This window comes from Macadamia integrifolia, chromosome 11, assembly GCF_013358625.1.
Source record: "Macadamia integrifolia cultivar HAES 741 chromosome 11, SCU_Mint_v3, whole genome shotgun sequence".
Classification (NCBI taxonomy): domain Eukaryota; kingdom Viridiplantae; phylum Streptophyta; class Magnoliopsida; order Proteales; family Proteaceae; genus Macadamia; species Macadamia integrifolia.
In genome coordinates, this window is record NC_056567.1 from 30535696 (window position 1) to 30550300 (window position 14605).

The 14605-nt window shown below is 38.5% G+C and overlaps 2 protein-coding genes across 2 annotated transcripts in view; both read left to right on the forward strand.

The window, feature by feature from the left end:
• Positions 1–715: 715 nt before the first annotated feature.
• Positions 716–12662, forward strand: LOC122094107 (trafficking protein particle complex II-specific subunit 130 homolog). Its single transcript, XM_042664784.1, has 11 exons — positions 716–898; positions 5144–5354; positions 6955–7500; positions 7600–7812; positions 7992–8382; positions 8474–8564; positions 8668–8752; positions 9197–9386; positions 11296–11594; positions 11835–11925; positions 12217–12662. The coding sequence occupies exons 1-11, from the start codon at positions 735–737 to the stop codon at positions 12390–12392; spliced, it is 2457 nt and encodes an 818-aa protein (XP_042520718.1). The 5' UTR covers positions 716–734; the 3' UTR covers positions 12393–12662.
• Positions 12663–13315: 653 nt separating this feature from the next.
• Positions 13316–14605, forward strand: part of LOC122093439 (indole-3-acetic acid-amido synthetase GH3.10) — a 16565-nt gene continuing 15275 nt past the window's right edge. The window contains exon 1 of the mRNA XM_042663791.1: positions 13316–13327. The gene's annotated coding sequence lies outside the window, so the exon portion shown is untranslated. The remainder of the gene's footprint in view (positions 13328–14605) is intronic.

A 14605-nucleotide genomic window follows, 5' to 3' on the forward strand; every position in this document is an offset into this window, starting at 1 on the left:
TTATTATTTTTTCCCTCTCACGTATCCATGTAGCTGACCCCATTTAGTTGGGAAAAGTCTGAGTTGTTGTATATGGTAAACAGAAGTTTCTGACCATACTTTGACAAATTGAGTGTCCTTGTTACATATTACACACCCATGATGTAGCGTTATGTATGCAGAATGACCATGTATCAGTTTGCGTAGGTCTATGATCTCTAAGCACAACTTTGAACCCATTTTACCTCATCTGAACATCTGTCCTACTCTAAGTCCACTCTAAGTCCACTCTTGCATGTTCCTGTGGCCTAAAATGTATACTGAAAATTTCAGTAAGTTTTGGTATAAGGTTCAGGAGAATCTTTTCAATCACTGAAGGCTGGTCTGGTCCACATTGTGGAGAAGTTCCATTTGTTTCATGATTTCAGTTAACACTTGCATGTCAAGACATGCTATGAAGCTGCTGAGAATATGTCAATGGAAAAGTTAAATGGTCCTAAAAAATGTGGTTTTAACACTTGAGAAACCTAGCAAGAAATTTAAGCTACAAATATGCTTTGCATTAAAGAGTTCAATACTTATTACCCAGTGCTTTTTATTGTTATGTGAATACTTAACATTTTAAATAATGGTCGGTTCAAGTTTGTGTTCTTGAAAGCTGCCACAGGTCATGTGTATATAGAAACTAGTTTTCATCTTATGTTGTCATCAGATAGTACCAACTTTAATTTTTGGAGTTTCATGCTTTCTTTCAGATGATTCTTCAAGCAACTCCCAGAGTCAAGCACTTTGGGATCCAGAGGAAACCTTTGCCCTTAGAACCTTCTGTACTTCTAAGGGAGGCTAATCGGCGGAGGGCTTCTCTTTCAGTTGGAAATATGTTTGAAATGTTAGATGGTCGTCCAGGATTTACTGATGGGTAATGAACAAGTGAACCTTAAGGATTTCTTTGGAATGATTCTATTTCTATTTTTCTGCTATTTCTAGAAATAGATCTTGAAAAAAAAGTTTTGGTCCTGATTGAGAAATTGTTTGGTCACACATTTACAGAATAAATTCTTAAATGACTCATTTGGGTAATTCTTCTTGTTTCCTATTTTCTCTGCTTCTCTTTTTGTTAATTTCATGAAGTGCTGAACATGAGAAGATAGAGTCAGCCAGAGCTGCGTACAGACTCGACCTCTTTCTCCTTATCAACATCTCCACTGATGGGGCTGCTCAAAAGCCTGAAGTCAGTCCTCTCTACTGGTAGGCAAGTTCACAAAGAGCAACTTGATTGAAGGAGTGATTACTAAAATAACATGGGAATGATAGAAGATTCCAAATAGCTGCCAAACATCTTGTTTCAAATACAATTTATAAGATTATTAGAAGACAGATAGATGCAGATTCATGGATGAACTGATTCGAAACCAGAAACCTAGTCCAAGAATCGGGTCTAAATTTGAGTCTTTGGTCTAGTTGGATGTTTTAGGATTTTATTTTGGGATTAACATGTAATATTTTATTTTAATTGGGTAGATTAAGTAGGAGATAGTTACTAGGATTTAGTTTCCTAAGTGTTTGAGTTTCCAAACTAGATAAGGTTTCTTTTTTAATTGGGTTTCTTCTTTTATTTATATGTATGTACCCTACTATTGGGATTAGATTGAAGAATGAATTGAGTTTTTTTGGTTGAAGCCAATGTGGCCATTGCATGTATGCCTTTTTCCTTCCCCCTTTCTCTTCTCTCATCTTGTCTTCTTTCTTCCCTCTCCTTCCATTCTTCTTCCCAGGTTTTCCTGTTCTTCTTCATCTTTTATCTTTGCTGCTGTTCTTTCTTTCTTGCTACAAGTGGCTCCCTGTTTTCCCTCTCTTATTCTGAAGCTTAATTTTCATTGTAGTTGCTTATCTGGTATTAAAAAAAAAGAGGCTTATCTTGTAATCCGACTGAACTCAAAACTGGTATGTAAGTGTCTTTCATTGATTTCTCTTAACTCCATTGATTGGTTACCGGTTTGCTATTGTTTAATCATCCTCCCTCTAACTTCTTGTTCTGTTTCTTGAAATTTTTTACAACTTTCCTGTCACAGGCTCACACCTCTCAAGCCCTATTATCTTAATAATTTCATGTTGAAGACTGATCACCAGGGCAGGGTGATTCCATCGCTTTAGTTTCAGCTCAATCTGGACTGTTTTGAGCAGTGCAGCTTTCTCATTAGTGGTAGCCCTCATTGGTTTGTGTTAATGAGAGGTTAAGGATGACCCAACTTAACAAAGTTACAAATAAAGACAAGATCCTAATGGTTTACTTAAAAGCTCTTTATTTGCTGAAGTCGCTAAAACCTGCCTTATTCTTATTTGAAAATTCCAGAAGCCCCTTCACTTCCAAATTTTATTTCCTATCTCATCCTTGATTCTGTTTCTTCTTAAAAGAGACCTAAATTGTTACCAGATTTTATGGATTTGCCACTGAATCTTTAATTCGAGTTATCTACTGTTCTTGTGGGCCCATTGCAATCATGGGTCTACTCCTTCCTCCTGCGCAAGGACTCCATTTGGATTGTCTCTCCCTCCTATGATGCCTCTTTGGTGTGGCGTAACATCCTCTTAACGAGACCTTTAGCTCTTCCTGCTATCTCCTCCTCCATTAGAGATGGTCTCTTTACATCTCTTTGGCTTGATCCCTAGCACCCTGCAGGCATTCTTCTCTACCTAGTATCTGCCAGATCCATTTACTCTTCAGGGCTCTCTAGAAGTTCTTCTGCTTCTTCCATCCTTTCCAATGGCATCTTGTGTCCCCCTCCTTCTCCCTCTCTCTTTCATCTATGGTCTGCCCTTCCCCACATCCCTCTTGGTCATCGGGGGAAGAGGTGATCAAGTCATTTGGTCCCTCTCCTCGACCGGCCTCTTCAGCTCCCCTTCTGCTTGGGATCGATCTTGTTAGAGCTAGAGGCCCTTTAGTTCAATAGCGTAACACTGTTTGGTTCAAAGGTCACATTCCCCACCATTCTTTCGCCACCTGGGCACTCTCCAACTGTCTTCCTATCTAGTCTTTCTTAAACCACAAACATATTCAAGTTCCTTCTGCTCGCTGCCTCTGTTGGAAAAGTTATGAAGATTTTAATCATCTATTCTTCTCTTGCCCCTTTGCTTCTTCCATCTGGAAGCATGTTCTCTGGTTTTGTTGGCCTTCAAAGAGACCTGTCCAATCCATTAGGCATGAATGGATCTGGGTTGACGTGACTTTCGCGGGTAGCAATATTTGTGACACTGCAGGGAAACTTGCTTTTTGCTTCCCTTCTATCATATTTGGGTGGAGCAGAGCCTTAGAAGATGGACTACCAATTTTATATCCTTCGATATGATTTGAAATTCCATCATCTTCAACGTCAAAGCCAAGCTTTCTTTGCTTCCCCATCACCCTGTATGAGATTCCCCAAGGAACAGGGTTATTATTATCTCTTAGGGACCCATCCCCCTTTGATCTTATCCTCTCCCCACTCCCATGATGATTTGTACCTTCCTTAGCCCCTCCCCTCTTTTTTCTTTGGTCCTCCTTTGGGCTGGTTGCTAGTTGTTGGCTTGCTTTGCTGCGATCCCCCTCTTTTGGGCTTGGCCTCTTGGCTCCGCCCCCTTTTTTCTTCTTTCCCTTGTATATTTTCTTCCTGTTTTAATGCATTTATCATTCATCCAAAAATAAATAAAAAATGGAGGGTTTCGAACCTGAACTCTTATCACAGATTCTTGTGGAAATCCCTAAATTTGTTGCTTTAGCACTCTAAGTAGGCACATTTTAGATTCAGGTACATAGAAACTGAACCGTTAAGTAGTACATCTGGATGATCAGCATTGATTCTTCAGAGAACAAACAGAGAGCTTGGCTGAGCTCGAGACTGACTGGCTAATGAAGGTAATGGCTTATCTTATCCAAAATTTTAGCACTCTTACCTGGGAACAAAATTTTAACACTCTTACCTGGTAATATATCAAATCGGACAAGTAGAGAGAGAGAGAGAGTACAAAATGCTTGAAGAATCAGAATTTCACAGAATTTGTTGCTTTAGCACTCTTAATAGGCAAATTTTAGATTCAGGTATATAGAAACTGAACCGTTAAGTAGTACATCTGGATGATCAGCATTGATTCTTCAGAGAACAAACGGAGAGCTTGGCTGAGCTCGAGACTGACTGGCTAATGGAGGTAATGGCTTATCTTATCCAAAATTTTAACACTCTTACCTGGGAATATATCCAATCAGACAAATAGAGAGAGAGAGAATACAAAATGCTTGAAGAATCAGAATTTCACAGAGGATTTGCATTGGGAATATGTAGCGGGTGCCGTAGTTATCAAGGCGATAAGGCGACCAAGGCAAGGGAGGATGATAAAAATCAGGGCCACGCCTAGGGCCTAGGCAACCAAGGAGCCAGTCCAGGTTGAGCCGCCTTGTCGCCTAGACGTCTTGATAACTATGGTTCAAAATTTTGGCTTTCGCTTCATTTTTATCTTTGACGAAACCAAAATATTTGGTGAAATTTTGGTAATATCGCATATAAATTTCGATTTCTTGTGAAACATTCTGGTATCCGGCTAAATTTTAAACCCTAGAGGGAGGGAGAGAAACGTGGCGATGGATCTGAGCGGATTCCATCCCAAAACCTGGCTGGGGAAGAGAGAGAGAAAGAGAGTGAAATGTAACTGTTGGGGCAAGAATCGTTCTCTGGGAGTTGCAGCATTGAACACATTTCTCGCACCTCACAATCCCTTGTTCTTTGGATTGTTTCTCCAGTTCTTTTATAAAGTTATCAAATGACCATTATACCCTCAATAGAGGCCTTATGCTCGTGGACATTAAATATTAGTGCCTAATAGGTAGAATTGGTTTTTCCCCAAGAAAGAGAATGAGGTCTCTGCTTTTTTCTCAAATTTCTATATTTAGAAATGGAAATAAGTCCCTCCAATACCCTACAGTATCGGGAGCCTCGTACACTGGGTTGCTCTTGCTTTATGAAATAAGTCCTACAAATCATACCAAACACCCAAAAAAAAATTGAAAATAGACTCTAGATATAGAACTAGAAATCAATCCAAAGAGAGCTTAAACTAGATTTAATACTATTTTTTCAAATATCTGTAATCTATTTTCCTTTCATGACTCCTTATGTGGTTAATATGTTGGCAGCTCAGGTTTAGAATCATCTTTGAGGGCATCGCCTTCAAAAGGAAATGTGAGTTCTATGTCGCGAACCAACTCTTCTCCAGGAAACTTTGAGAGCTCAGTTGATCGACCTATGAGACTGTCAGAAATACATGTTGCTGATGAGCATGCTTTGCACAAAACAATTTCTGATCCTGATTTATGGAAGTCTTTATCATCTGTAGAGGACTTCGAGGCAAGTATCATACTATATCTGGCTACATGTAGAAAATTTACTGGATGTTTCTTTTTCTGGATAATGGAAATTTCTCTTTCCCGCATGACTCATTTTCTACTACTTGCTTGTATTTGATGTTGTTTTCTTGATAATATTAGCCATGACATACCATCAGGTTCACAACATTCATGCACGCACGTGCACGCGCATGGGTGCACAAATTAAGTAATGGGGATCAAGAATCCCTTTCTTTTTATTAACAGAATTTATTGAAAAGGTAAAAAGGACAAAAGAAATATAAGGCTAATACATACTACAACAACAGCTTACAATGGTTGGAACCCTCAACAGGGACTTAACAACAGGAAGAGGGCCCAAGGATAAAGCTTCCCTAGTAGCTCCACTTTTAACCAACTCATCGGCTATTGAGATGGTAGACTGCATCCTCCAAACAAAAGGAAACTCACAGTTTGAGCATAGGGATCTAGCTTTCGTGATGTAATGGATGTATTTCCAATGACTACAAATCACCTTCTATGATCATATGCAATCAGCCACATTGAAGGGAAATCTCCACTCTGAACTCTGTACCCTTAATGGTTTCCAAACTCTGCCGTAATTGAGTCACAATATCCAATTGGGCCAGAGAAAACCAAAAACGCTGACCAAAGTTGGTAAGGCGTCGAGGCACCTTGGATGCCTTGGTCATCTTCGGTTTGGATCACATCCAATGCCTTGGGTCGCCTAGATGCTGTGACAACTATTGCACTGACCCCTCACGATCTCTAAAGTCTAAACACCTCACCCGCCAGCTGGTCCTGGATTGCTAGAGGAGCTAGCAGCAGTGTTGAGATTTTAATAACCTGTTGGTCTATCTCTGCCAATCTCTAAAGATCCTGTTTTTACTTTCCTTCCAAATGATCCAAATGGTGACAAGGAATACAAAAGGTCATATGCTTTCCTCTTTTGTTCAAGGACATCGACTGCCAAAAGTCCGTAGATCACAGATCCCTTGAGGAATCCAATTTCAAGAATTTCTCCAACATTCTCCATGTGATTGGTCAAATTGCTGACTGAATTTTATTTGGTTTTAATCACAATAAAAAGGAAAGGTTTTGTATCAATTTTGTTCCTGTAATATTAGGACCCCACTAAGAGGTGACATACAAGGATGAGCATACTTATGGTACAAATTTTTATTTAAATTCTTGGATGAACCATCTAAATGTTATGATACTTTTGTTGGTCGAAATGCAATAAAGCTTGGGAGTCGTACAGAATAAATATTTTTGAAGTGCATGCTCCATGAATGTTTCTACATTTTTGTGGTTATTATTGTGTTACTTCCCTTTCAATTTTATTTTTTTTTATTTTTTATTTTTTTTGTTTTTTTTTTCTGTCCTTGATCGGATCCATGTAGCCATCCCCACTAAGTTGGGATAAGGCTTATTTGTTTGTTTGTTATGCTTCATGAGTGTTTGATGCATGTAGCCAACCCCATTAAGTTGGGATAAGGCTTATTTGTTTGTTTGTTATGCTCCATGAGTGTTTGATGCATCTTGTTGGTTGTACCTCCCTTTCTGTTTGCCTGCCTGAGCCATGCATCTTATCCATGCAGCAAAAGTATCTGGACCTAACAAAAGGTGCTGCTGATAATTACCACCGTTCTTGGTGGAGAAGACATGGAGTTGTCCTTGATGGTGAGATTGCAGCTGTCTGCTATAGACATGGAAATTATGACCTAGCTGCAAAGTCATATGAGAAGGTTTGTGCTCTTTACGCTGGTGAAGGATGGCAGGACCTTTTGGCTGAAGTTCTCCCAAATTTGGCTGAATGTCAAAAGATCCTTAATGATCAAGCTGGCTATCTATCATCTTGTGTGAGATTGCTATCACTTGATAAAGGTTTATTCTTGACTAAGGAACGTCAAGGTTTTCAGTCAGAGGTTGTTCAGCTTGCACACAGTGAAATGAAGGACCCTGTGCCCCTGGATGTATCATCATTAATAACATTCTCTGGAAATCCTGGCCCACCTCTGGAGTTATGTGATGGGGACCCTGGTACATTATCAGTAACAGTCTGGAGTGGCTTTCCTGATGATATAAGTCTTGATTCACTTAATCTTACTCTGATGACCACGTCTAGTGTTGATGAAGGAGTTAAGGTATGCTTGCCATTGGCCATTGTAGTTGGGAACAATTTATGTCTGTCTGCTGTTTCATTTTTTCCTCTAGTTTATCAATGATACATTCTTGCTTTTCAGGCAATAAGGAGCTCCTCCACTATAATACTGAAGCCTGGTAGGAACAACATTACTCTTGATCTACCACCACAAAAACCAGGTTCCTATGTCCTGGGGGTTCTTACTGGGCAAATTGGGCACTTAATGTTTAGATCGCATAGTTTTTCCAAAGGTGGCCCTGCAGACACTGATGATTTTATGAGCTATGAGAAGCCTACAAGACCTATTTTAAAGGTAGCATTCTGAAGTTTACAGTGTCCCAGAAGTATTAGATGCCTGAACTTTTTAGTGACATTAGTGTGCATTTATTGACTAGTAATGAGGTTATGCCATTAATTCTGTAGCACTGTGTGCGTGTTAGGGAGCTATATTTATTGGTGGTTTTTGCATATAATGAATGTTCTCCTTTCTAGGTCTTCAAACCGAGAGCTCTAGTTGATCTTGCTGCAGCTGTTTCATCTGCTTTGTTAATGAATGAACCTCAATGGGTTGGACTTATATTGAAGCCTATTAACTACTCCCTCAAAGGTGCTGTCTTGCACATAGATACTGGTCCAGGACTTAAGATTGAGGAGTCCCATGTTATTGAGATGGAAAGCTACACTAAGGTTATGCAGAGTGATGGTAACACATCACATGTTCATGATACTGGAGAGGTATGCTCTTCTGTTGCTGAAGAATTTAAGCAGTTAACACTAACAGATGGTAAGATAGAGTTGCCAGACTGGGCAAGCAATATAACTTCTGTATTGTGGCTTCCAGTCCGCGCCATTGATGACAGGCTTGCAAGAGGATCATCTTCAGGTTTGCCTGTGATAATCAATAAACAGTTGGTCCAGTATATCATATTGGTTGTTGCATCCATTTGCTAAATTTGTTGCTGTTTAATTGACAGTCTTCCCTCAGACACAGAGTATTGTGGATGGCATGAGGACAATAGCCCTGAAACTTGAGTTCGGAATATCCCACAACCAGACATTTGAAAGGCATAATATTTTCCATTTTTCTAAAAGCTTCTGATTACAGGTATCATTTTTTAATGATCTATGTATCCTAGTTTTGTACTGAAATATGTTACCTTAATTACAGGACAGTTGCTGTACATTTTACTGATCCTTTCCATGTCAGCACTCGTGTTGCAGATAGTTGCAAAGACGGAACTTTGCTTTTGCAGGTATTTCTCTTCAATTTCAGAATATTTTAATATTACTGTATTGTACCACAATCTGAACTATGCCAAGGTGACATACTCACATGTTTTGTGGTATGAGAACAGAGTCTATTGAGTTACAGTACCAGTCTTTTTAACTATATTAATGAGTGAATCTAGGTGTTCCTTTCTATGGTATATGAGTATGCACTCTAGACTTATTTTGAGGCTACATCAATAATTATGTGGTTTTTATCACATAAAGAATCTCTGTCATATTTTATCATTTCTAGGATTGGATTTTACCACTGTTGACAAATTGTTCTTATATTTTCCAAGATATCTGAAATATTATCTGTTGTGATAAATTTCGTAGCTTACATCAATGAGCAATATTAAATTACTTATGAAATTCTAGTTTAATGAATTTTAATTTCTAAAGCCCCAATTTTTCATTGTTGTTGCAAGGTGATACTACACTCCCAAGTGAAGTCCACATTGACCATCTATGATGCCTGGTTGGATCTTCAAGTTGGATTTGTTCATATAGGAGAAGGTAACGGGAGACCGACTTCAAGCTTCTTCCCGCTTGTCATATCTTCGTCATCCAGAGGAGGAATCCTGTTTGGGATACGCTTGGGGAATGTTACTACTGGAGGTAATCCACATTTCTTGAGATTCTGTGCTGCTTAGCATGGATGAAGTTATTTGAAGGCCCCTCGAGTAGTCGAGTGCCCCAGAAATAAGAGTAGCATTCATGAAATTTACATCTTATGAAGGAATGCACCTGCAGTAAGGGAAAAGAAAGAGGGGGTGAACTTTTTCTGGTTAGTCAACCAGTGACCAACATCCCCTGTAAGACTAGATAAGTAGTGTATACAAGGGACTAAGCAGCCCAGCAAAGCATTCCAAAATTTAAAATATTATACTTAAAAAACACATGCTGAAGAGTTTCTAATAACACAACCTTTGCTACCACTATCCCAACATTGGAATCTATAGGGTAAAAGGTTATCTCCATAAAGCCCACCTGGAAAGGAATCATTTGTGCCATGCGAAAGGGTAAATGGCAATTCCAAATGTTGGATAAATGGGGACCACGTGTCAAATTTTAGACATTTTCAACCACATATCCTCCCATGTATGTCCATGCACCATATCTCTAGTTGTGATTTTTTGAATGCTTTATTTTGCCACTTTGCAAAGTCCCTTTGGGATGAGATTGAAATTCCAGCAGGGGACTTTGGTGTCTGCTTGTCCTCAAAATTTGGGCCCCTACCAAGCTGCCACGTAGCAGATATTTAGGCCACCTAGAAAATCCATTCTGTAGACCGGGTGGGGACGCCTAGAAAATCTCTACTTGAATAGAATATAATATGAACATAAATATTTGAAATTGGGGTCGTTGCTTGGAACAATGGCAAAGGGCTCTTTCCGCCTGCGCAGTGGTGCGGGTTCGAGTCCTGGGAACCAGCCTCTCCATAAAGGGGGTAAGGTTGTCTTCCTATATACCCTCCCAGAACCCTGCTTAAGTGCGGGAAGCCTTTGTGCACTGGGTAACGGCCTTTTATAAATATTTGAAATTGCAACACTAATATTTTAGTCAAAAGGTCTCACCTATATTAGAACCATTTAGTGTCATTAACTCATTATTTGCAATGAAATAATAATTAATACCCTGCCTACATGAAATGATTAAAACTTTATTCTTCATAGTAATAATAATAATAAACTATTAAAATTCTGATTAAGCCTCAACAAATGGTATTTGCATGTCTTACCCTTGACATGGAAATCCTTACATTGTTGTTATTTGTTATGATGAAGCATTTATCAAGGGCTGTGGACCATTAGTTCAAGCAAATGCATTCAATAGTGATTTTCATGGGGGGGCCTGAACTTGAACTAATTGGGTTGGGCCTACCAAAAATTCTGAAAGCTGGGCCTAGGCCATGCGGGCTCCTCACATTCAAGTAGCTTTTTCTGGGAATTTGGAATTAGTGGTCTCAGGAGTAAATAATAAATATGTTTCAGATTCTGTTATTAAATTTTTTATTTGGGGATGGTTTCACTTCATAAAAAAAAAAATGATGTTACAGGAAACCCTTCGACTTATTCTCTCTTTTTTTTTCTGGAAGTAATATTTGAAAAGAAGTTGTAGAAATCATATGATGTTATCTAACTCTCATAAACGTAGCTGAGTTGTGACTTGTGAGAGCTGATCAAATTCATTAATTTGATTGGGGAAGTAACAACTGCGTTCACTGTGGAAACACTGTTGAGTCTATATCTGAAACTAAAAAGGAAAATGTGCCCCGAGTTACAGTTGGGCAAGTGAGAATCTAGTATTGGAAAGAAAGTTTAAAAGTTTTCAGTATCTTGTATCTATATATTCATGGCATGGTGCATTTAAAATTGTATCCAATTACGTTTTTTTTTTTCCCGACCTATTGTTTTCACCATTTGTTGTACATGTTCTTCCCACTTACCATGCCACAGCCATTGGACCCTTAATCTTCTATATTTTGATTCTCATTACATGCAGTTACTAGTTTCTTGTTTTACAGATGAAGATGAGTGCTTGCATCCAGACAGTATATTAAACATTCGATATGGAATCTCTGGCGATAGAACTGTTGGAGCACATGCACCAGTGGCTGTGGAAAACTTGGAATCTGTTGGTGATAAACAGGATTTTCTCTTCAGGAGTGCACTTGTTCTACAAAGGCCTGTGCTTGATCCATGTCTTGCAGTTGGTTTCCTTCCTCTTCCTTCTGTTGGCCTAAGAGTTGGGCAGTTGATCAGCATGAAATGGAGAGTCGAGAGGCTGAAGGATTTTGAGGAGAATGCAGATTCCAGTGACAATGTAAGTCATCAGAAATTCATCTTCTTTTGCTAGGTAAGCAGGTTAGGGTTTAGTGGAATATTTGGTGAGTATGGGTTAATACCCAGGTCTGTAGTATCAAACATGCAGACTTCACTGAGCAGGCAAACACAGATGTTCTTTCTGCATGAGTGCTATCTAGCAAGTTTCTTCAAGATATCAAACTTTATAATGTTTTATTTTCTTGATTGAAAAATTGTGTTTGTACTGATTCTTGAACAGGCTGAGGTGCTGTATGAAGTCAATGCAAATCCTGAGAACTGGATGATTGCTGGGAGGAAGCGAGGACATGTTTCACTGTCCACAAAGCAAGGTTTGTGATTCATTTGATGTGCTGCTATTTTGGTTGATGTTTGAGGGAAATATAGGTTAGCTCCTGGGATACCAAGACTGGTCTGACAGGATCCTCTGGCCATATAGATACTGCAGATATCACTAAAACTGTAACGTGGGCAATTAAAGTATGTCACATGGGTTGTTTCCTCTATGGTTTCAGAACCCATTAGACCATTTAATATAGGAGCCTGTGAGCTCTGAAACCTAATCTGTCACGTTCGTACAGCCATGCAGATTTAGATTGTTTATAACTCTTGGAATATTGCAGGTTCAAGGATCATTATCTCAATCATTTGTGTGCCACTGGTGGCTGGATATGTTCGTCCACCTCAATTAGGTCTTCCCAATATTGATGAAGCAAATATAAGCTGCAACCCTGCTGGGCCTCACCTGGTCTGTGTCTTGCCTGCACCTCTGAGCTCCTCATTCTGCATTCCAGCATGATTACAGTGCATCCTTCCTTTATAGTTCCTGTGTTTGCAGCCAGATTTCTATTTTTCACCTTGTAATTTGATTTGTTTTTCACTTTTTAGCCCTCTTGGATCCTTCTGATCTATCTGTGTAAATCCTCCTAACCCCACCCTCCCCCCAATTTAGATAATATCCAGCAGTGTAATACAGTGTTAAATTTTGACTAGTCTTTTTTTTTCCACAATTGAATTCATATTTTCACCAGATCATGATAATATTAAGGTATTTGAATTTAAGTTTTCACCTGCACAATCTTCCTTTCATGCCATGGTTCTAAGTTTGGCTGGATTCGATTCCCAATTCAAGTCGTCCGATTCAAATAATTAGCCTAGCTATTTTTATGGTTCAGGTGGATTTCGGTCCTTTTTTTTTATTATTATTATTATTATTATTATTATTTTGGCTGATTCCGACAGAATCAGAGCCGATTCCGTTGTGCCCTTTGTGATAACGGGTGTGTGGGGTGGGATCCTTGTCAGGATGGGTCTCACCGTCTCACCTGTTGGTGGGACAAGGAAAGTAATATAGTTGTCCCTCCTTGGGATAACAGGAGGGTGGGTGGGATACTTGTCAGATGGGTGTCACGAATTTTTTGATTTATTTATTATTTTTATTTTTATTTTTTTTATAAAAGAAAATTAAACACTAGAAAGAAATAAAGTTTATATCCTGCGAGCTTTTTAGATCAGTACTATTACTTAAAAACTGTCTACTAGCAATATCTATTATAAAATACATAAGAGAGTTACTACTATTAGTTTTTTTGAAAATGAATTGATTTCTATGAAACCACAAGTAGATTCGGATGGGTTTCACGTGTTGGACAGGAATAGGAAAATAAAGTTGGAGGAAAGTTGAATGTGGTCATCCCTATGTTTGATTCTCCTTTGCAGAGAGAGAGAGAGAGAGTCCTTAAAGGGGTTTGTTTGCTGGATCTATCTAGTGCATTGGATAGAGAGTTTGAACCAACCCATCTCTACTATTTCCCTTCGTTTCCACCTGTTATTGGATATAATATTGTGTCGATCAATTCCATAAAGAAAATTATTTATTTTAGTTAATTCATATTTACTTTTATATGGGCAGTTGTGTGCTTTTAGGTATGACCTCGAAGTGTTCACGATTAGGTACGGAGTTGGCCCTATGTTTACATGGTTGCCACATCATGTGTCTTTCAAACACAAATGTGGGTAAATTTTTGTTTGTATGTCGGATTCGATCATTGAATTAATGTCAGTTATTTTAAAATTGATGGGATTCTCGTGACAATCGTGTGATTCTTATACCCGAGAAGTGTGGAATTTAATGTAAATACGTTTGATGTCTATTTTTGATTGATTGTACATCATTATATTAGGTCCATTGTGTTTTACTATCGACGAAAGTGACAGTAATTAATCCATTAGGAGAATATTTCGAGAGAGAATCCTTAACTTGATTGGATGGAAATCCGAGCTCGATGATTTTATTTTTTATGTGTTTATAAAAAAATTTATAAAATTATTATATATTTTATCACGTTATTTTTATTTTCTTGTCATAGATCAGGATATTTTATATTAGTTGTTCTGTGAACTAGGATGGTGGCAATAATTTAATTCCATAACCTATGGTCCATTGTGAGAAATTGTCAAGTGAAATGACCTATACGTAATGTATTCTAACAATTAGCAGTTTTGTGATTATTATAAAACTAAAGTACACTTATGTGAAATTAACTTAATTAGCCGATTGAGCATGACTCTTGATAGGTTACCTTGATGTACAACACAATAGGATCGCACCATTTAGCCCTAAAAACTCCAGAGGAAAGTAATCAAACTAAGGGGAGAGAAAATTAGATTAATCATTATTCTAACAGCTCAAGGGGAAAAAAAAAGTCTTAGCTTTTTTTGAATAATCATAGTGGGACCCATATAGGTGATCAAAGATTGGCCTTACCCACAACCCTAATGTTGATGAACTCCTGCAATACCGCATCCAACTTTACATACTTGGCCAGCTTCATGTCATTGAATTAAAGAAGCCTCCAGATGAAGATGGAGAAGTTTCAATCATCACCATCATGAATTAAACAAGTGGCCTGGTTTTGTCTTCGTTAGTCAGGCAGGTCGTTTGGCGAGGATTCTGTTATGGTCCGAATGAGCAACAATATTGAGTATTGAGTAATGTTCTTTCTCCAAAAA